This window comes from Carassius auratus, unplaced genomic scaffold (genome assembly GCF_003368295.1).
Source record: "Carassius auratus strain Wakin unplaced genomic scaffold, ASM336829v1 scaf_tig00011628, whole genome shotgun sequence".
Classification (NCBI taxonomy): domain Eukaryota; kingdom Metazoa; phylum Chordata; class Actinopteri; order Cypriniformes; family Cyprinidae; genus Carassius; species Carassius auratus.
In genome coordinates, this window is record NW_020524225.1 from 15213 (window position 1) to 36634 (window position 21422).

Here is a 21422-nt window from a genome sequence, read left to right on the forward strand (position 1 = left end):
ACTCTTAAATAAAAAAATAAAATAATAAATACATTTTCTGGCGGTGGTTTCTGGAGTAACAGAGGTTACGTTTCAGCCTCCGATTGGATGACTGCGCTGTCAATCACTTTACGGCGCAGCCTGCTATTCTCAAAGTGACTCAGCTGAGAGCGCTGAATGTGCAAGGAAAGACAATTACTCAAATAGCGGAGCAGTTATTCCGCCAATTGCGTAGCACTCTCGTTCCATTCGCTTTCTGTTTGTGTTCATTCATCGCTGCAGCAGGGGAGAAAGAACTGGCAGGTACGGCGTTGTCTGACCTTAACAAGGCCATAAAAACATCAGCAATGACAGTATGTTGAATATTGACTGCCGTCTCGCCATTTTGTGCACGAGAAAAGTCAACTTTGAAACACACGACGGTTAGCAGCTTGCTTATTTACTTGTTTCCATGCTTTTGCAGGACAGGTGGACAGTAGCTCGTTAACCACTAAGCCACTTTAGATATGGACCTATCTGTGGTTTTGGGCTGCTCTCTGGGTGCTGCCCTTGGGGGTGTGATCCTTGCAACCTATAAACTGGGCTTACTTTACCAGCTATTTCATAAGGTATGAAACATTGTGACATCTGCTTTGGTTATAATATATACATTTTCACAACAGAGTTTGACATCTATCTATGTATCTTTCGATCTATCTATCTAGTAGTGACTTTTACATTAATAAAACATGCATGTTTACTAACTATACAAGAACTGTAAACTAGCAGGTGAAGAAGCACATGTTTGCATGAGTATTGTATACTGTACGTGTGCCAGGTGTGCACGTGTATGATTACTATTGCCTTACAACAGCAGCAGGAGTTGGGTTGTGTTTTTTTTTAATTTTGTTAAACCAAACAAAAGTTGCTGTAATGTGTTATAACAGGCCTGCTGTCATGTGGCCAGACTCCAGTGCCTAACAATGTCACTTAAGCATGTGAATTGTATTGCCAGAAATGTATATTTCAACGCATGGTTTGTTTGTAAGGATTAAGTAAACAAGTAAAACCGGTAATGAGTGTCTCTACACAAACCCTGTCTTATCTCTTTTGGCACAGAGTTCACATGAACACAGTAAGATTAGTCTGACATTTATATTTTATTACGGCATGAAATGATCCCCCTCCCCCATTTTTAAATGCTTGAATATATTTTCTAAATGCATGCATGTTAAAACAAAATGTCATAACTGGACCTTCGTTTTTGAAAAATATATTTTCTGCAGTTTATAACGTAGCTGCCATTAAATGAAAACAATCTGCAAAGTTGTTAATCAAAAAAGTGCATGATAAATAAAGATATTGTCACTCAAAAGAGAGAGTCGACTCAGAGTCGCCTTAACGGGTCGTTATATTTTCTAATCTTTTGCCTTTTGCCTGTGAACCCACAATTTCTTAAGAATGGGTAGATTATCGTAGACTGATGCTTTTTTAATTACTTCATTTAATAAAAACTTATGTAGTGTAGGACACAGACATTATAATCATTGTGAAATTGCTGTTTATTGTCCTGCACCGGCAGTTATAGGTTTAATGCGTAAGAGATGAGCGAGTTAAGGATGGTGTTCCTGTGATACAGCTGTTCTGCATCCTGATTAAAAGTTCTTCAAACATTACTGTAGACTTATTTTGGTTTACAAACTGTATTGTTTCATTAGTTAGTCACGTTAGCACTTGGCTAATGTAAAGTACCCACCATTGTTGTTTTAAGTTTTCCAATCCAACCAATCAGAACCGAGAAGGCTTATGGAAGGGAGCGGTTTGCGCCGAAATTGCTAGGAACTAATAATTTTGGAATCATAATTACTCTAATATTAAATGTATATTCTGAGAAAATTACAACGTTTTCTGACCTTAGATGCATTTAAACCTGTTGTAGGGGAATCCAACACGATATTAGGACACTTTAAAATACTATATGACCTGCTCTTTAACATCCAATCAACAACCAACTCGTTGAACCAAGTCCCACCCAAGTTTATTTTTCCTATAATCTGTCACAGTTGGATGCACTGAAAAAATTGGTAGTAAATTTCTTTTTTATATATATATAAGCAAGTAAGAGTCCATTATATGTGAAATTTTAAAGTAGAAGTACTACAGTAGTATTGTACATTTACATTTAGTCATTTAGCAGATGCTTTTATCTAAAACAATTTATAAAGGAGGACAATGGAAGCAATCAGTATATACAAAAGAGCAATGATATGCAAGTGCTATAACAAGTCTCAGTTAGTTTAACACAGTACATGTAACGAGGTTTTTTAAAATTATATTAAATCAAAAGAAAATAGAATAGAAAAGGAATAGAGCAAGCTAGTGTTAAAGGCCTACTGCCAAGCTAGTGTTAGTGCACTCTTTTACTATTGCTAATTATATAATAATAAAAATAATATAATTAGAATACAAAAAGATTAGAGAAGTTAGTATGGTGGTTTTGTAGGCAAACATTAATGACTAATTTTATGCAAGCAGCTGTTGGTAGCCAGTGCAGATTGATAAACAGAGGTGTGATGTGCATTCTTTTTGGCTCATTAAAAATTAATCTTGCAGCATTCTATATTAATTGTAAAGGTTTGATAGAACTTGCTGGAAGACCTGCCAAGAGAGCATAGCAATAGTCCAGCCTGGGCAGAATAAGAGCTTGAACAAGGAGTTTTTGAAGCATGCTCCGAAAGAAAGGGCCTCAACTTCTTGATGTTGATTGAAGCTAATCTGCATGACCGGTCCGTTTTAACAATGTGGTCTGAGAAAGTCAGCTGATCATCAATCATAACTCCAAGGTTTATGTCTGTTTTTGGAGGAGGTGTTGTTGATGTGCCTAACTGGATGATACATTTGTGATGAAATTATGGGTTTGATGGAATCACAAGCAGTTCTGTCCTGGCAAAGTTGAGTTGAAGGTGATGGTCCTTCACCCAGCAAGAAATGTATCCTAGACAAGCTGAGTGGTGAACAGGATGGAATGAAGGTAGAGTTGAGTATCATCAGCATAGCAGTGGAATTAAAAGCCATGTTTCTGAATGAAAAGAAGTGGCCCAAGAACTGAGCCCTGAGGCACCCCAGTAGTAAGATGTTGTGAATTGGACACCTTCAAGATACCTTGAAGTACCTATCCGAGAGATAAGACTCAAACCACTGGAGCGTGATTCCTAAGATGTCCTTTAGGCCCAATAGGGTTGACAGGAGGATCTGGTGGTTAACTGTGGCCAAAGCAGCAGACAGATCCAGCAAGATAAGTATTAAAGATTTGTAATCTGCTCTAGCCAGTCTTAGGGCTCCAACAACTGAGAGTACGGCAGACTCGGTTTAATGTCCACTAATGAAATCAGACTGGTTGCTGTCGAGGAGGTTGTTCTGTGTGAGAAAGGCAGAGGCTTGGTTGAACACAGTTTGTTCAAGTGGTTTTGCAATGAAAGGAAACCGTTATGTAATTCTCTTAAGAGATTGGTGAAGGGTGGGCTTTTTAAGTAGTTGTGTTATATGAGCCTGTCTGAATGCTGAGGGAAAAACACCAGTGTGAAGGGATGTGTTAATGATGTGAGTGAGTGCAGGTACAACTGCAGGAGAAATGGCTTTAAGGAGATGAGATGGAATAGGTTGAACAGACAAGTAGTAGGATGATTAGGAAGGATGAGTTTGGAGACTTCTGTCTCAGTGAAGTAATTATTAAAAAACTTATTCCATTTTTGTTTTATTTACTACTTTGAAAAATCTTATTTTTTTCTTCAGCGTGTACATCACAATACAAAAAAAGATATTTCACTACTTTCATTTCATTGAAACTTTAATGTTAATCATTCCCAGACAGAGAGACAGAGTCCTCGTCATGGAGGTGAGAGTGTGGCGGAGGTTTTGCGAGCTCATGGTGTCAAATTTGTCTTCACGTTGGTGGGAGGACACATCTCACCCATCTTGGTGGCCTGTGAGAAACTGGGCATCCGCATTGTCGACACACGCCACGAGGCCACAGCTGTGTTTGCTGCCGATGCTGTAGCAAGACTTTCTGGTAAGACTGAATCAAAAACAGAAAAGCATACGCATCATGTTAGAAGATGTAGGAGAAGCTGGTTAATCTTGTGTTTTGCTAATATAGGTACAGTCGGTGTGGCTGCGGTGACGGCGGGGCCGGGGCTGACGAACACAGTGACTGCGGTGAAAAACGCTCAAATGGCCGAATCACCGCTGCTTCTGATTGGTGGTGCTGCTGCCACTCTCTTACAGGTCAAGAAGTGCTGTATAGTTTATGAGTCATATTGCTCTCTGCTCTGGTTAACTTATGTCTCTATAACTTGCTTATCTTTTCTTCATTTTTTTATCTGTGTCTTGTGTAAACACTGGATTTTATCTCAGTTCCAGAGTGATTCTCAGGGATCTAGCCTTGAACCATGACAGCAAGGATTTTAAAAAATCGTCATTAACACAAAATTGAAAATGACAAAAAATGTATGACTGTTTGGTAACCAAACAAGTTGTCTTCCATTGTATGGAGACACCGAAAAGTCGCAGACAATGAAAAATATGTTCTAATTCCAACAACATTGTTGTCATTGATATAGTTATGGTGTGGACTTGCATATTGTCATAGAATTAGAATGATTATTACAACTTTATAGTTATATTAATTGTCACAGTTGTTGTCTTTTGTGTAAGTTGAATATCTGTTAAATGATTGTTGGTTGTAACCTGCATCATTCATTTGTCATTAATATTATGTCTGATGGTTTCTTTGCAGGGTAGAGGTGCACTGCAGGATATTGACCAAATGTCCCTCTTCAAGCCTCTATGTAAGTTTTGTGCATCAGTGAGGACTGTGAGAGAAATTGTTCCCACTGTCAAAAAAGCCTTGGCCGCTGCACAGTCTGGCACACCAGGTACAGTGACGCCGAAACATACTCTACAGGCTTAATGCCTTTAGGTGAAATTTGCCATTGTGACATTCAGATATTCTATTATCTTGATTTTGTGCAAATCCGAGGACTTTTTATTTTGGGTGGGTGGTTTATATGAATGGGTCTTGAGGGGAACTGACTCTACATGCTGAAATTTTTAATGTCTAAATTTTCTTATAAATGTGTCTTAACAGTGTTTGAACACAACTACCCTATTAGGGCTCACAATAAAAAAAAAACAGAAGATCCGATTGTCATGCATATCTTTCAGTGAAGCAAGGTTCTGTGATCAGCAGTAAATCTCCATCCAAAGGCTAGAGGGTGCTCTCGCGCTGAAACTTCAAATATGCCACGAATAAGGAATCGTAGCTGGATAAACAGAAGATTTAACTGCTTTTATTTCATTTACTACACAGAGCCATAGATCACTGAGAAGCTATGCAAACAGCTGTCATTTCTTCAACTTCAGTGATTTTTTTTCTGCGTAATTTGTCAGTGAACTATAGCTCTGTGTAGTACATGCTGCTCCATCTGAAAGCACGTGATGATGATTTACTGCTGATTACAGAATGTCTCAGGTTACTTATGTAACCATAGTTCCCTGAGTAGGACACTACATCCTCTAGGGGTCGCTATGGGCAGCGCCTTGTCGTGACCCTTGTCTGAAGCATACATTGAAAAACACCAACAACATGTTGGCTGGCGATAGCCCATGACGTCACTATCGGTGCGACTGATAGAACACATCATCCACTTCTTAGTCTGAAGCTTGCGTTTGAAGCATGGCTTCCCTACTCAGGGAACCGTGGTTGCATATGTAACCTGAGACGTTCCCTTACAAGGGAACTTCAAACTGCATCCTCTAGTGGTCATATGGGGAACAGTATACCCACATCACTGAGTAGCGTGCAGGACAGAACCATGGCAAGCACTAAGTAACAACTCTACCATTTCCATCGGAGATGTCCCTGGGACATTAGATGGCTGTCCATGACATTATTCCTTACGACCAAAGGCCTAGTATAGGCTACAGACCCAAACTTACCAGTTAGGGCCAGACTCCTGGGCCCAAGGTAGAGCTCAAGGGTTGGAATCAAGAATAGATTTCTTTAAAGGGATATGACCAAGAGCCTAGCATCAAACTAAGTCTTGGTCTGTCACACAGGGGCTACCGCTTGCTATCGCATACGCTTGCTGAAGGAACGGTCACAACAGATCACTAGTAGCAATACCCTGTTTAAATAGGTATACTGAGGGAACATAGGTGGAGTGACGCCCAACATTAACAGGGCTTTTACAAGCTCAAGAAAGGGCACTAAGCAACCGCGCAAAGCCCTCACCATATAGGATTTTAAAAAAGAACACCGAGTACTAGCGTGCGAACTTAACATAACATTGATTTTAGGATACTGTTCTAAAGGGCTCTCATGGCACTCTGAAAGGGCAGCTCATAGATGGAATAGTACATCCCAAAACCAATATGTTTGACCTACCACATGTTCTAATGCTGGAACGGCTAGCAGTAATTTACTTAGCTGAGGGAGCCTTAACCCAGATCTCAACGGGAGAGGGGGATCGACCTACAGTATGATCATTAGAATCAGAAGGGTAAGCATACTGCAAGCTAGCCAAAAACTCAGTGCATCAGAGAGGCGGAGGAAGGGCCTAGTTCACCTGATGCTGCTGGTTCCAGGTGCTCTGGAAAAACAAAGAACTTCTGTGGAGTTGAATTCCTTGCTCTGTGGGCTGTTCTCATGGTAGTTAAAGGCTAGATAGGTAAAAGGGCATTACTTGAAGCTAAAAGCAAATGCTAAGAGCTAAAACTAAAAGCATAATGCTCGATGCCTCACAGGGCCGTGCACAGACCTTTTGAGGGGCATGTGCTGAAACTGAAAAAGGGCACCCCCCCCCCCCCCTTTTATATCAAGATTATTTAGTAAGCCTGCATAAAAGGAAGAAATGGTCACATCTTCATGACAAATTCAATAACACAAAATAATAGTCTCAAAAGCTTTAGATTTATTCACGATTAATAACAACCATAATAATAATATTAGATAATTAGATAATATAGATAAACAGGGTTTTAAGGGCTTCTTTAAATCTAATACAACAGCAACCTTCTGTGACCCATGTATCTGGCAAAAAATTGATACTGTGGTGGACCAGGGATGTTGGTCTCTTGAAGGTCTCTTATTCACTACACTTTCCCTAAAATAAGCCAGCAATGAAAAAATAAATAAAAATAGTGTGAAAAGTACAGTTGCAGTGAAAAGCATTTCTGAAGGATCACGTGACACTGAAGAGTACTGAACTGGAGTAATGATGCTGAAAATTCAGCTTTGATCACAAAAATAAAATCACATTTTAAAATATATTCAAATAGAAAACAGTTATTTAAAATTGTAAAAATATTACACAATATTACTGATTTTGCTGTATTTTGGATCAAATAAATGAAGCCTTGGAATGAATCATGAATTACATTCTGCATGATAAAATATAAAGATTTCAGTGATCTTCTGTAATTTTTTTTTTAGTTACTACTACATTACTGTAGTAAAACCGTGTTTTACAACATTTTATACAGAGAGTATACAGAGAGTATATCATAACATGATTAGCCTAAATGTTAATAAATTAAGTCTATCAGCAATCATGAATCAAAGAAGAAATTTCTTAGAAATATATGTTATCTAGGTGACGAGGATCACTCGCTGCTTTGTGTAAGTTGTGTAAGGCTTTTTGCTTAACAGCGGGGGGCGCACCTGTTATGATTTCCCGATGGTAAAAACAAATTATGTTGTTGTATTACTTATCAATATATAGTTTTTGACCAGCGAATGTGTGCAAATGTGATTTTTTTTCTGTCCGTCATTAAAACGGCGACGGTGCCTGCCGCTGCCGGCATCACATTACATTTTCATCTACAGGTTACAAACTAGTTTTTTTAGGTATATAGACGGAGCGCTCAGTTTTTCCTGTGGTAAAATGCATTTGGCCAAATTAGCATTTTATAAAAGATGAAATGCAACTGTATGCACAGGCTATTTAAGTGTTGGCTATATATTGGCTATGACTAGATGGCAAATGCTAGCCCTCTCTCTCAGGCGACGTCCCACATGTCTCAGCCAGTGAGTCAGTCAGACATCAAATAAATAAAATATGAGCCTTTATAGACAGTGTTTAGTAGTACTTATTCAAACAACAAGATATTTATTTACCCTTCGCAAAACTGTTCAGCTCAGCTATTGCCTACTGTGCGGCTGCTGTGGAACTTCAGTTGATTCGATGAATATAGAGGGGGCGGAGTTATCAGCTTACTGACAGCTTGAGGATCGAATAAGATTTACACAAGCTCGTTTTAAGAACTTTAATTTGGTAAAACAGACAGACAGGCGTAAAGGGTGACCAATAGCATTGATTAAAAAAAATAAAAAATAAAAATAAAAAATAAAAACACCACCAAGAAAAGGGCACTTCGGAGTGTAAGGGCAAAAAGGGCATGTGCTCTGCACAGGTTGAGCCCTACCTGTGCACGTGCCTGATGCCTCAGCAAGAGGGGATATCCTGGACAACCAGGAAATTTTGTAGTGCCGTGCCAGGGGCCTGATGATCAAGAAGGCTCCCGCAGAAGCCTATGACCTGGCCGCATGATCCAGGAAGCATGAAGCCGGAACCAGGGCTATCATACTGGCTGGACACAATATCGATGAGTGAAGTAACACTGCAAGTCGATCACCTGGTTTCTGAATGCAGCCAAGTGGGGTGCTCACAGAGGACCTACCTTAGAAAGGACAGAAGCCCACAGGTCCTGGAAAAACACTGCAAAGAAATCTCATAGAAGGATTATAAACACATAACCACCAGCACATTAATACATACATATACACACACACACACACACACACACACACACACATACACACGCATGTATGTATGTGTGTGTGTTCCTTTGCCCCGTGATTCCTCCTACCCCTACACGCAGGTGGGGTAGGAATGTGAGCTGCGACTCTAGACTTCTAGAGCGCCGCCATTGTGTCCAGCTTAGCCACAGCCTGACCTGCTGCTGCGTATGACCCTGTCATTTAACAACATGTCTCCTGAAGGGGCTTAGATGGCAAGGAGGGAGTGTTAAGAGACGATGCCTTACCCATAGAGAGATAGCTAAACAGCGTCTATTCTACAGGGGGCATCCTTTCGTAGCCGTTTTCGTGTATCGCATCGATATTGGCATAAGACTTATGCTGGAATCTATGGATGCATGAGGAAAATGGTCTCTTCCATTCCTTCTCGATCTCTGTATGGCGATCAGGAAGAAATGGAAGGCTTAGCTGGAGGGCTATGGCAAGAAAGATAACTCTCATAGAGAAGACCTTGCGGCGTCACTTTCTTAGCTGGCTTCGAACGGTCATCCTCAGACGACAACTGCTCTTCCTGGGCCAAACTCAGCATAGCACTGGCCCCCGGATCAGACGATGTTAAAGAAAATAACATCATCCTCTAGCGGCTCTCTATCGTTCACAGCCGACGAGCGCGTAAGGAAAAGTTCCTCTTTAAACTCATCAGCCAGATCCACTTGCGATCCCCACAAGCTCATTCTCCTCCATGCCTCAGCAGCGGCGGGTCTTGAACTGCGGGAAGCATATGGCTGCCCTCTGTCCTCGAAAATCAGTATTCCCTGATGACAAGCAACGATCTCTGCATTTTTATGTTTGGGTGAAGAGCATGTACGTGATGTCCTCAAGGGGGCAATTTGCGTGCATTGTCAGCGTTTTCTGATGTAAAAGCTCTGCTCTAATAACGACGACACGGATGCACACATCCTGTAAACGTTTTGCTAGTTCTCGCCATGATAGAATAAAGATCGCTCGTACAGTATTCAAAATGTATGCTTCAAACAAAACAGTCAGTGAAGACGAAGACGAGGATGCCATGTTCTCCTGGTGCCTACTTATACTATATTCGCACCGGTAGTGACATAATGGGCTGTTGCTGGCCAACCTGTTGGTGTTTTTCAATGTATGTTTCAGACTGGTCAAAATGAGGCAGTCCCCATAGTGACCCCTAGAGGACGCAGTTCAAAAATCCCTTGAAAGGGAACCGGCTTTACTAACAAAGTGCCCATGACAATTTCATTTGATTAATCGTGCCCTATACCCTACAATGATAAAAATTCACCCCCTTTTTTAAAACCCAGGAAACCTAAACAGTCTCAATTATACGCATGACATCATACTGCTGAGGCCCCGACCATGACCACTACTGTACTGTCCCATATTGGCATATTTCCACCCTCAGCCATTTGCACAATGTCTGCCATTTTCTTTGCGCTCGATCAGCTGTAGTGGCAATAGCGTCTTGTAAGCAATGCAGCTGTTTTGTAGTGAACAAAAGAGATTTAATTCTCTCCCATTTTCTTAATGTTTGTTTTTGATGATAATGGCTTGCTGTGAACAGAGCTGTTTTTGACCAGGTAAAAAGGGTGAATGTTTTACAGGACCATTGAGGAATTTTTACCAAAGTACTGTATGTTTGCAAATGTTTCATGAAGACCCGTAACGAATCATTCCAAATTGTGGAAAACTTTGTAATGTGTGTTTTTTTTATTATTATTTTTTTATGTAAATGAGTGCATATTGCATATGAGTAAATAAATAAATTCTGTGAGCATAATTCTACAGTATTTCTTTCATTCACAGGCCCAGTGTTTATAGAGTTTCCCATAGACACGCTGTACCCTTACCATGTGGTGGAAAAAGAGTTTGCCCCTAAAAACACTCCCAAAGGCCTGATGGGGAAAATCATTGCATGGTATAAACATTTCTCACTATTCAAATACTATTATTCCTGCATTATTCCTTGTTATTAAATGACAAGCAATGTTTTTTTAGTTTTTTTTTTTACTAATTGACTTTAGCCTGACTGAAACAATTGCTGTTCTTGTCATCACATAGGTATCTCCGGAATCATTTATCAAACTTGTTTGCTGGAGCTTGGGAGACACGTGATCTGTCTCCACTTCCTGTTCACATCCCACATGCCACAGAGGATGAGGTGAAACTTGTGTACCCTGTTGTGGCATATATTGTATTGGAAGTTAGACTGTAGATTCAGCTGATCATGATAACAATAATATTACAAGATTCTGTTATCAGCATCCAGTCTCAGTATATAACACCTTACATAAACGACACCTGGTGCCAGTTGCATAAACGTGTCCTCTATGTGAAGACAGTGTCTTAAGAACCAGTCTGACCAAATAGTAGTTAAGAGGTAATCAGTCGTATGGAGTCTAACTTCCCAGTGACCACCTTTTAAAGAAACGTAAAAATAGCAAATAAATAAATAAAAATAGGTAACTAACTTGTAAGACTAGTCTAAATTATGCAACTGCCCCAAGAAAGAAAGCTCAAAGATGAAGGAGAAATGTTGAAATGTTGACTTGTGCCCCAAATACAGAAGATAAGATCACATTGCACTTTGAGTTGCTCTTAACCTTTTACTCCTTCTAGGTCCAAAGGTGTGTGGAATTAGTGAGCAGAGCCAAGAAACCTGTCATACTGTTAGGCAGTCAGGCAACATTGCCCCCTACACCAGCGGATGATGTCAGGTAAATTAGTAGCTGTCTCTTCAAATGTTCATTGAACAGTTCAGGGGTCGCCTTTTCGGGTCTGTAAATCTCTGACCTTTGGGTCACCAGTTCTAGATTTACCCACTACAACACTTCCTGTAAATTAATGCTGACATATTACATGAATTCATACATTGCCAGTCAAAAACGTGGATGCACCTGCTCAGAGACAAAAGTATGAGATAGCACATAAGTTTGCCAGTTATGAAGTGAACAGAAATGTGAAACAAATCAATACCATATTTTGACTTTAGTGTGATTAATATGTAACTAGGTTCATGAAAATGCATCCTGGAATGATGTAAAACCGTATTGAAAAATTTAATGTATGGTAACTTCCCACTCTCTAATTAATCTATTTAAAACATTAAAGTTATTAAATATTATTTCTTTACTTATTTAGTTAATACAGAAGCACAGCTGTGTAAATGTGTCTTCAAATGCCATTTCATGCATTTCAGTTTCAACTTTTAGATAAGGATTTCTAAGATCCTAAGAAATGTAAGTTAAGTTGACTTTTGGTACCGTATATATGGATTACATTGATCAAAAATGCATTTGGTTTCAAGTCCAAAACAACCAGTGATTACAGTACATGATTGAACAAAAGCACCCATATCACGTGCATTTAGTCAATTTTTAGTCAGATTTTTTTTTTTTTTCTATGCTTCGTTCACAGAAAGGCCTTAGAATCTTTAGGCATTCCCTGCTTCTTAGGTGGAATGTCCCGAGGGATGTTGGGAAAGAACAGCCCACTGCATATTAGACAAAACAGGAGAGATGCCTTGAAAGATGCTGACCTCGTGCTGCTGGCAGGTGAGAAACAATGCCACCTACTGAACTGTTGGAATATGTGCAGAAATGTTTTCCATGCACATACTCATTGTTTGGAAAGTGTTGAAATCTCCGGGAATTTTAAAAATGTGATTCCATGCCTGGAAAAGTCACTTAATACGTTTCATACATTCATTCACAAGTCATGGAATTATTTATAAAATATTCAATTTTGTGGGAAAGTGTGGGAACTCTGGGTTTTGCGTAGTTCTTGTTCCTGAATGTGTTTGTTTTGGTGCATAGGCACGGTGTGTGATTTTAGACTGAGTTACGGAAGAGTGCTGAACAGACGGAGCAAAATCATTGCTGTCAACAGAGACCGGAGTCAGCTACTAAAGAACTCCGACATGTTCTGGAAGCCAACAGTGGCCATTCAAGGTAAACGGCTACATTTTACTTTTAAATAATATATAGTTCTGTCATGACATCTGTTGGGGTGATTGGCATGGTAATAATGTACATCACTGTGTTAATGTATTTGTTCTTGATGGAATTGATCTGCTAAGCTGCAGCTGCAGTAGAGCAAGTACAGAGACTTGCTACTGCTGATAAATCCACAACATGCTGATGTGAGCATGTAATGCTGGGTATACACCAAAAGATAATCGGGCTGATTTTGGGCCAATTTCCCCCTTCTGACAATCCTAGCTATGTCCCGATTATCTTGATGGTTCTACAGATTAGCTTACAGATTTTCTCTTGGTGTGATGTATGTTAAGCGTCTCCGAACCGGAGCCGCCCCGATCACGAATCATAAATATTCAACATGTTTAATATTTATGATCAGAAATCCTGTAAAAAATCTTTTGGTGTGTATCCAGCATAAGAAATATTGCTTCTGCAAATATAACATACATTAAATAACCCCCATATCATACATGAATCACCTCGTAGCAGATCTACACAGGTGGAGCTGGGGAAGGTGGAGGGTTTCTCAAGCAAGCTGCAACTGCTACTGCAAGCACTAGTCATACATTTGAATGTTGAGCAGCAAGCTCATTGGCTACCGATGCAGGAGAGAACCAATCAGCTGTGCCATGTAATAATGATGTCATTAGGTCCGATTGAGTTTGACCTATCAGACTACGCCATCTAGAGTTTCATTCCAGAACTAGTACAGTTAATATATTTGTATTTCCTTTCCTAACTTATTTAGGTGATGCTGGTTCTTTCCTCCTGCGTCTCTCAAAAGCCCTGAAGGGACACCGATGTCCAGAGGAATGGCCTAGGAGCCTGAAAGAGGGAGATGCCATCAAAGAGAAAGCTAACAGGTGACCTTATCTCAGCTGCTTGGATCCATTGTCTCTGGAGAGAGAATCAGGCCTACAGTACTTGGCTAAAAACATATAGAAATCCCACAATTGGCAGTGTTCCCTCCTGATAATTAAAAGGGCTGTCTGTCCATATACTTTTGTCTATGTTTCATGTTGTCTAGCAGTATAGGTTCTCATTATGCCAGTTTTTGCCATCAGAGCAAAAGCGGATGAGAAGACAGAGAGGCATTTGAACCCCCTGAGTGTTTTGCATCGTGTGGATGAGCTCTTGGCTGAGGACAGCATCATAGTGGCTGATGGGGGTGATTTTGTCGGCAGCGCTGCATATATCATGAGACCCCAGGGCCCACTCCGCTGGCTGGACCCAGGTTAGTGGCAGAGTGTCACAGCTTTTGTGTTTGAGATTTAGGATTATCCTCTTTTGTTCAGATGCTCTCAACGTAAGATGATTCATGCTTTTTTGAATTTACATAACAGCACTTAACAAAACAACATATCCATATATATTGAAATCATTTTTAATACATTCGTCTTTTGTCCTGACAAGCAACATTAATTTTTTATTATATTTTTGTTTATTTCCTGCAGTTATATTAAGTTTTGGTACAATCTAATTCCATAATAATCTTCAGTACTTTTTTTTAGTCAAATCCACTTGTAGTATTTTTGTTCATAATGATTTGTGGCTTCCCTTTTCCTCAGGGGCCTTTGGGACTCTGGGTGTTGGAGGAGGTTTTGCTCTGGGGGCAAAGCTTTGTCGACCTGAGTCTGAGGTAAGATTTTAAATCAAATATTTTTTCTTGTTTAAAAATCATGTTTTACTAAACGCTCCATTGTGTGCACAATACAGCTTTAATCACATTAGAAGGGAGCGTATGGACAAAGCCAATGTCTTGTTTGCAGGTATGGATTGTTTACGGCGATGGCTCACTTGGATATAGCGTGGCTGAATATGATACCTTCACACGTCACAAGGTACCAACCATAACACGTGTAACAACTCTTACAACACTGTCTTTTACAGCATCCAGTTCAGAATGTAGTAGAATGAATGTGTTTTGTAAAAATGCAGAACGTCTCCAACCTCTTAAAGGGATAGTTCACCCAAAATGATGTCATGAATTTGCTCTCGACTTTTGTTCATTTTCGAGAAACAAATGTAGATATTTTTAATGAAACCTGAGGCATTTCTGTTCCTCCACTGAAAGTCCATTTCATCAAAACTTTAATGCTTCAAAAGTTATTAAAGTTCATTAAAATAACACCTATGAATTGAGAGGTTTAATATGAGTATGAGACATGATCATTTTGTATGATAAACAGATTGTTTAAAATTATATTTAGATAAAACAAGCACAAAGGCAGCAAAAATGAAACACTTGGCCATAGACCTCCACTGTAATATAACTATCAACACTTCTTTTTCTTTTAACCATCTTGGATATTCTGAATGGAATTTGATGGTGCTATTTTAACCTGGAATATTCCTTCAAAACATCCTTGCTGTGGCTTCCCTTGCTTTTCTCTTGACTGCCTTGTGGTCTCCCGTCAGACCCCAGTGATCGCTCTGGTGGGAAATGATGCATGCTGGAGTCAGATCTCCAGAGAACAAGTGCCTATGCTCGGGAGCAACGTAGCCTGTGGTCTTGCCTTTACAGGTGAGAGGCTTTGGTGCAGTGTAATCATTAAATTCTTGTTCACTGCATTTGTTTGAATGTCTTTGCAGTTTGTTTAATGTAACGATTAAGCTCTTTTCCTAAGGGATGTAATGTATATTCATCAGTCATAGTGAGGAGTTGCATCACTTGCTGTTCCATTCCACCTCTTCCTTGCAGATTACCATATTGTAGCCGATGGTTACGGGGGCAAAGGTTACCTGATTGGCCGAGAGGATGAGTCGCAGCTTGATGACATCATTAAAAAGGCGCAGAAGGAGTGCAGAGAGGGAAAGGCCGTTCTGCTGAATGTTCTTATTGGAAAAACTAACTTTAGGGAAGGTTCAATCTCAGTTTAAAGAGAAACACTGTCCTGCCTAGATACCCAAAGTCTTTCTGGTGTTGTCATGCTCAAAATATACCATAGGTTGCACCCTTTACAAAGTTGATTTTTTAAAAGGAGTTCAAAGCAACAACATATCAGATGTTTAAAAACATTTCTTCTGTTACGATGTGACTAATGCAATGTTCGCAAAACTCTCAAGAACATGTCTCGCTCACAGTTCATCCCAAAACCAAAATAACTAAATGCTAAAATGTTTAAAGAAAATTAAGCTTGTGCTCAGGATCATAATTTCTTTTTCTAATATGTCATTATATTTCCCCTTACCCTTATTACTGTAGAGCAAAAAAGGGAAAAAATATTGTATATTATAAAAAAAAAAAAAAAAAAAAAAAAAAAATATATATATATATATATATATATATATATATATATATATACACACACACACACACACGGGGTAGTATTGTTGTATTTTAATTTATGAAATATTTTAAACAATTTTAAAAGAAATATTATATGTGACCCTGGACCACAAAACCAGTCTTGTCAATTTTTCCAAATGTATACTTATACATCATCTGAAATATGCTTTCCATTGATGTCTGGTTTGTTAGGAGGACAATATTTGGCCGAGATATTTGGCCGAGAACTATTTGAAAATCTGGAATCTGAGGGTGAAAAAAAAAAAAAATACTGAGAAAATCACCTTTGAAGTTCTCCAAATGAATTCTTAGCAATGCATATTACTAATCAAAAAATAAGATTTGATATATTTGAGGTAGGAAATTTACATAATCTCTTCATGGAACATGATCTATACTGAATATTCTAATGGTTTTAGGCATAAAGAAAAATGTATAATTTTGACCCATACAATGTTTTTCTGGCTATTGAGACTTAAGACTGGCTTTGTGCTCTAGGGTAACATATTACATATTGTATGGTAATGAGAAATATATATATATATTGTAATTACTGATATATAATAATTTTTTTCTTCTGAAATGTTAGCTTGGACATTTTTTGTGAAGTTTTTGAAAATACTTTTTCGTTAAGCTGAAAAGGAGCAAGCACAGTGCCTTCACTCTCAATAGCATTTTGTAAAATACTGTAGAAATCAGAGTACCGGTGTGATGATCCAGTAAGATTTGATTCAAATATTATTTTTGAAGCACACTTTAAGAATGCATGACTATATTTAACTAATAATAATGCATTGAAAGACTTGTGTTGTGTGAAGGTTGCAGGATTGATTCTGCTTCATACATCCTTCGTACAGAGTGCCTGTGATTACTCTGAAATTTGTTAGAAATAATTTTCAAAGAATTGCGTCTACAGTTGTTTTGGACATTAATATTTCACTAATTCATGTATCAAATGGGTTTATGTTTGTTTATCTAGAAATAATCAGTGTAAACCAAAGAAATATCCTAGCAAATACTTGCAAATGCAGTTTATGTTTTTGCTGCAGTATCAGACCATAATGCCTCTCCTGGGTTTGTGATTGATGACTTGAGCATCCCCCACAAAATGCCCACTTGAATATGGCTATGTGTTTTATCTATCAACATTTGCTGATGTAATAAAATCTCTAAAGAACAGAACTATTGTTTGCTTTACCCCTAAAGACATGAACCACTAGATGTCAGACAACTCTACTACTAACCCATGAGACATCATTCATCAGCTAGCAGTAAACACTGTATTAATTAATTTATTATTATACTTTATTAATCAGCAGATACAAAAGTAATCGTCTTAGACATGCTTTTTTCTGTTGTTGTTAGTTAGGATTTTGAGGTAACATGGTTATATTTTTATAAAATTATTATTTTTTTTTTTTTAAATACATGGCCAGTGCGTGAAAAAAGAACTAGAGGACGCAAGTACTGAAAATAAGGATGCTCTCATGTCTCTATGCAAGAGGCTGTAAAAAAACTTAAAGCTTCATTAAGCACAGGCACATCATGAGCTGTCCAAAATAGAGAATGCCCTGCTATTAACCCATTAACTTTTTTATTGTAGGCAGCATTTGAATGGGAACATATCCTACTTTCACTGAGACTGAACCACTATAAAAGGAGCAACTTACAGATCTGAGATCTTTCTTCAGCCATTGGCCATTGATTTGACTGTTTGCCAATGCTATAGATTGTTATACTACATTATATTATATTATTCATTAAACTAGTTCTTAGCTTGTCAGATGTTTACTAAAAGGACAACATTAAACACTATTTGTATTATCTCATATATATACAATAATCATATTTCTTTTATTATCAACATCAGCATTGTCAACTAAGTTACCAATAAAACACCCCCGTGCAACTGAGCAATAGGTTCTCCCAAAACCATCTGACCTGTATCACGTGATTGTATTGCCTTTCAGTGAGTGACAGACATTTTGAAAACTGGTAAGTGGATTATATTATGCTATTATACAAAAATGACACGTGTCTGTCCAAAAAAAAAAAAAAAAAAAAAGGCAAGTGTGTTAGATGCTACCTGTCAGCTATGTTATTCAGCAATGTTCATCAGCATATTTTTTTTTATAGTTGAGCCTGTTTGTATGTTGTGGTTTAATAGTAACCATACTTGTAATATTAACTGTATAGCTTGCACTACTGTTCACTGGGGTCTGTAAGATTTATGAAATATTATTGGAATTACCAGAAAAAGTTTTCTATTTGAGTATATTTTAAAATGTAAGTTTTTTTTCCTGTGAATGTAAATCTGAAATCTCAGTAGCAATACTGCAGTCTTCAGTATTGCATGATCCTTCAGAAATCATCCTAATATTTCAGCTCAGGAACTCTTATTGTTATTATTTATCAGTGTTGAAATCAGTTGAGCTGCTTAATACTGTTATAGATTTTATTCAGGATTCTATAAAGAATAGAAAGTTCAACAAACAACATTTATTTGAAATGGACATCTTTTGTATCATTACAAATGTCACTTTTATCAACTTGGTGCATCTTTGTTAATACTTCTTGATTTCTTTTTTTGATGTCTTTCAAAACCAAAAATCTTACTGACCCCAAATTTGGAAAGGTTTCTCCAAATATAGCCTACATGATCCATTATTATAAAACAGTAAGTACATAATCAGCACTTTCCATTATTTCTATAGATGTCAGCAGCAGAGAAACAGCGAAGATACCGGGCTCGACGCGATGCTGATCCCTCAAGAAGGGCACAATATTTAGAAAAGCAAAGAGAGGCCTGGTACAGACAAATAAGACGCGGAAAGGTGAAACCAGTCGCAGAGTTGAGTGAGAGCGAGAAACAAAGCAAGAGAGACCAGTGGAGAAAAGCCCAACAGAGAAGAAGACAGAGAAATCGAATGCTAGTACAAAAAGACAGCAATGAACTTGAACAGCTACCTACAGAATCAAGGTAGAAAGCCACTAGCACTACCGCCACTGAGTAACAAATACAAAAGAAAAGAAATTGTGACTTAACATCTCGCAATTTACTTTTTTCCTCCAATTTGTTTAATACAAACCCAAAATTATGACTTTTTTTTTTATCGAATTACATAATGTACCGATTAATTAATTAAATCTCAAACGGATGAGATTAATTATTTAACATGCACATTATGTTGATTACTTAAAAATAAAGTTGTTAAAGATGATGGTTAACATTGTTAATATAGGAAAATAAATTAATAGAAATTACAAAAAGCTTTAAAAATATTTTAATTTAACATACATAAATACAAATAAATTATCTTAAAAAATAAATGATAATCTAATCTAAATATAAAACTAAAAGTGCCAGTAGGTGGTGGCAAATCACTGTTTTAATAAGAGAGTCATTCTGTCATTCATTCAGTCGATTCGTTCAAACGGCTGATACATTCCCAAACGAAGCAAGTGACTGTTTTATGAATGGCTCACTGAATCACTTCTTCACTCGATTCTTTTAAAAACGTGGATTCATTAATGTATATATACTTTAATAGCCTGTTTTATAAATTGAAAAAGTTTGGAAAATCAATAATGTGTCAGCTAGTTTAATGTCTCAAATAATTGAATGAAAATTACTACCCGAGCTTATAAATCATACAACGCGATTTTTTTTTTAAACCATTAAATCAGGAAGCTTCCTCAGAGGGATAGGTTTAGATGTATGGCAATAGAAAATACAGTTTGTACATTATATTAAACATTACGTAATGTCCCCTTAAAACATGGAAACACAATGTTTGTGTGTGTGTGTGTCACTAGCAGTCTGGCGGATTAAAGCTTCACGTCATTGACCCACGGGGGCGCGCACAGCCGCTGTGATGCGCGGACACGTGTAAAGCCTGAGCTTGTGTACACAACGCTCGCGGAGGAAAGTCTCTAGACAGGTACTTCACTAAAGGCTGAACTGATTCATTCAAGGCCTTTAGTGTTTCAGACTCTGAAGGCTGACTGGTACTGATGCCCTGCTGGGATTGAGATCTCGTATAGGAAGCCACTTAAAAGTTTATTCGATTTAAAAAAAAAAGTTTATTGTTGTAGTGTTTTATTATCATTAGTAAACGCCTCGAGTACGTTAAATCTAAGAAAATACTCGGATCCTCATTTTTTTCTCATCTGGGTAAGTTGTGTTTTGAAACTTTTAAGATATTCTCTTTGTTTCGGTACTTGCGTTCTTTTAGTCTTTCGATGTAACTTTGCGGAATGGTAAATCTGCTCTTTTCTGTTATCTCCCTTTTCCAGTTGAACGGAGTGTAACTTAAAAGTATCCAATTTATAAATTTTGTTTTGTTAGTTCTGTAGTTTGGAGATAAATAATATCCTTCTAGACAATAGTGTAATATTAGCCTTTATGCTAAAGCTGTATTGTGTCACATATGGAACAAAAGCAACAGGTGACTAAAGACTTCAACTAAGCTAAAACAACCCTAACTTGCTTTAGAATAATAATTACGCTATAACTATTCGTAATCGGTTGGATTCAATGATTTACAGAAAAACGCCATTTATTTTATTATAGTTCGATTATTAGGCGCTAAAAATACAATTGCAGCTAGCTTGTTAGCTCGCTAGCTCAAGAGGCTGGTTTGGATGACTGTTCAGTGTTTGTTGTTGTAGGTTATGATTGATTATGATTATTATTGATTATTAGCCAGAGGAGAATAAGCCTCTTTCAATGTCAAGATAATAAAGGCAATTAATTCAATTAAGCGTCATTAATCTTCTAAATGAGCACTTGACATTGGTTTAATTAATTCTTAGTAACAACACTAATCTTAAATGCACTAGGTGTATATGTGTAGTTAAATAATTTTCTAAAACTGTGTGATACTTTGTAGTATTGAATGCACTGTAAGTCGCTTTGGATAAAAGCATCTGCTAAGTGCATAAATTAAAATGTAATATCTGTCTGTCATATATTGTTTAGCCTTTTGGTCAATATTTGTTGTTTAATTGTACTGAATGAATTGCTCTTTGTTTCTCAGGAGTCGAATGGCCTCTGCTGTTACAGTGAAGACAGAGAAGCGTCCTTCCCATGACTCTGAGGATGGAGACACAGTGGCTAAGAAGGCCAGGTATGAAAACAACAGATGTTCGAGTCTTGCTTAGCTGCCGACACATTCCCAGAGAGAGCCAAATATTCTTCATTGATATTAGCTCCTGTTTGCTGACCTGTTCCGATAAACATGTGATCTTTCAAAGACCTGTACTTTCTGATAAGATGACTCCGCCAGATGGTTTTTCCTATTCTTTGAAAAAAAATGAGAATCCGTCATCATTTCCACACCCTCAT

At 37.9% G+C, this 21422-nt stretch overlaps 1 protein-coding gene and 1 long non-coding RNA gene across 5 annotated transcripts; both read left to right on the forward strand.

Annotated features, from left to right (window-relative positions):
- Nucleotides 1-130: 130 nt before the first annotated feature.
- On the forward strand, nucleotides 131-16024 carry LOC113073220 (acetolactate synthase-like protein). 3 transcript variants are annotated; one of them, XM_026246098.1, is made up of 16 exons: nucleotides 131-282; nucleotides 443-587; nucleotides 3826-4027; nucleotides 4115-4242; nucleotides 4754-4892; nucleotides 10613-10724; nucleotides 10868-10967; nucleotides 11426-11523; nucleotides 12224-12360; nucleotides 12622-12756; nucleotides 13535-13649; nucleotides 13851-14020; nucleotides 14355-14425; nucleotides 14556-14627; nucleotides 15205-15310; nucleotides 15488-16024. In XM_026246098.1, the coding sequence occupies exons 2-16, from the start codon at nucleotides 486-488 to the stop codon at nucleotides 15664-15666; spliced, it is 1866 nt and encodes a 621-aa protein (XP_026101883.1). In that variant the 5' UTR covers nucleotides 131-282; nucleotides 443-485; the 3' UTR covers nucleotides 15667-16024. The 3 variants fall into 3 exon arrangements, with proteins under 3 accessions (XP_026101883.1, XP_026101885.1, XP_026101884.1); XM_026246100.1 differs by having other exon boundaries at nucleotides 142-282; nucleotides 448-587; XM_026246099.1 differs by having other exon boundaries at nucleotides 161-332.
- A 1534-nt stretch (nucleotides 16025-17558) lies between these two features.
- On the forward strand, nucleotides 17559-21321 carry LOC113073219 (uncharacterized). Of its 2 annotated transcripts, none has more exons than XR_003280464.1 (4): nucleotides 17559-18070; nucleotides 18790-19055; nucleotides 19892-20249; nucleotides 21115-21321. It is a non-coding gene; the product is annotated as an uncharacterized LOC113073219 (long non-coding RNA). The 2 variants fall into 2 exon arrangements; XR_003280465.1 differs by having other exon boundaries at nucleotides 19895-20249.
- The last annotated feature ends 101 nt before the right edge of the window (nucleotides 21322-21422 follow it).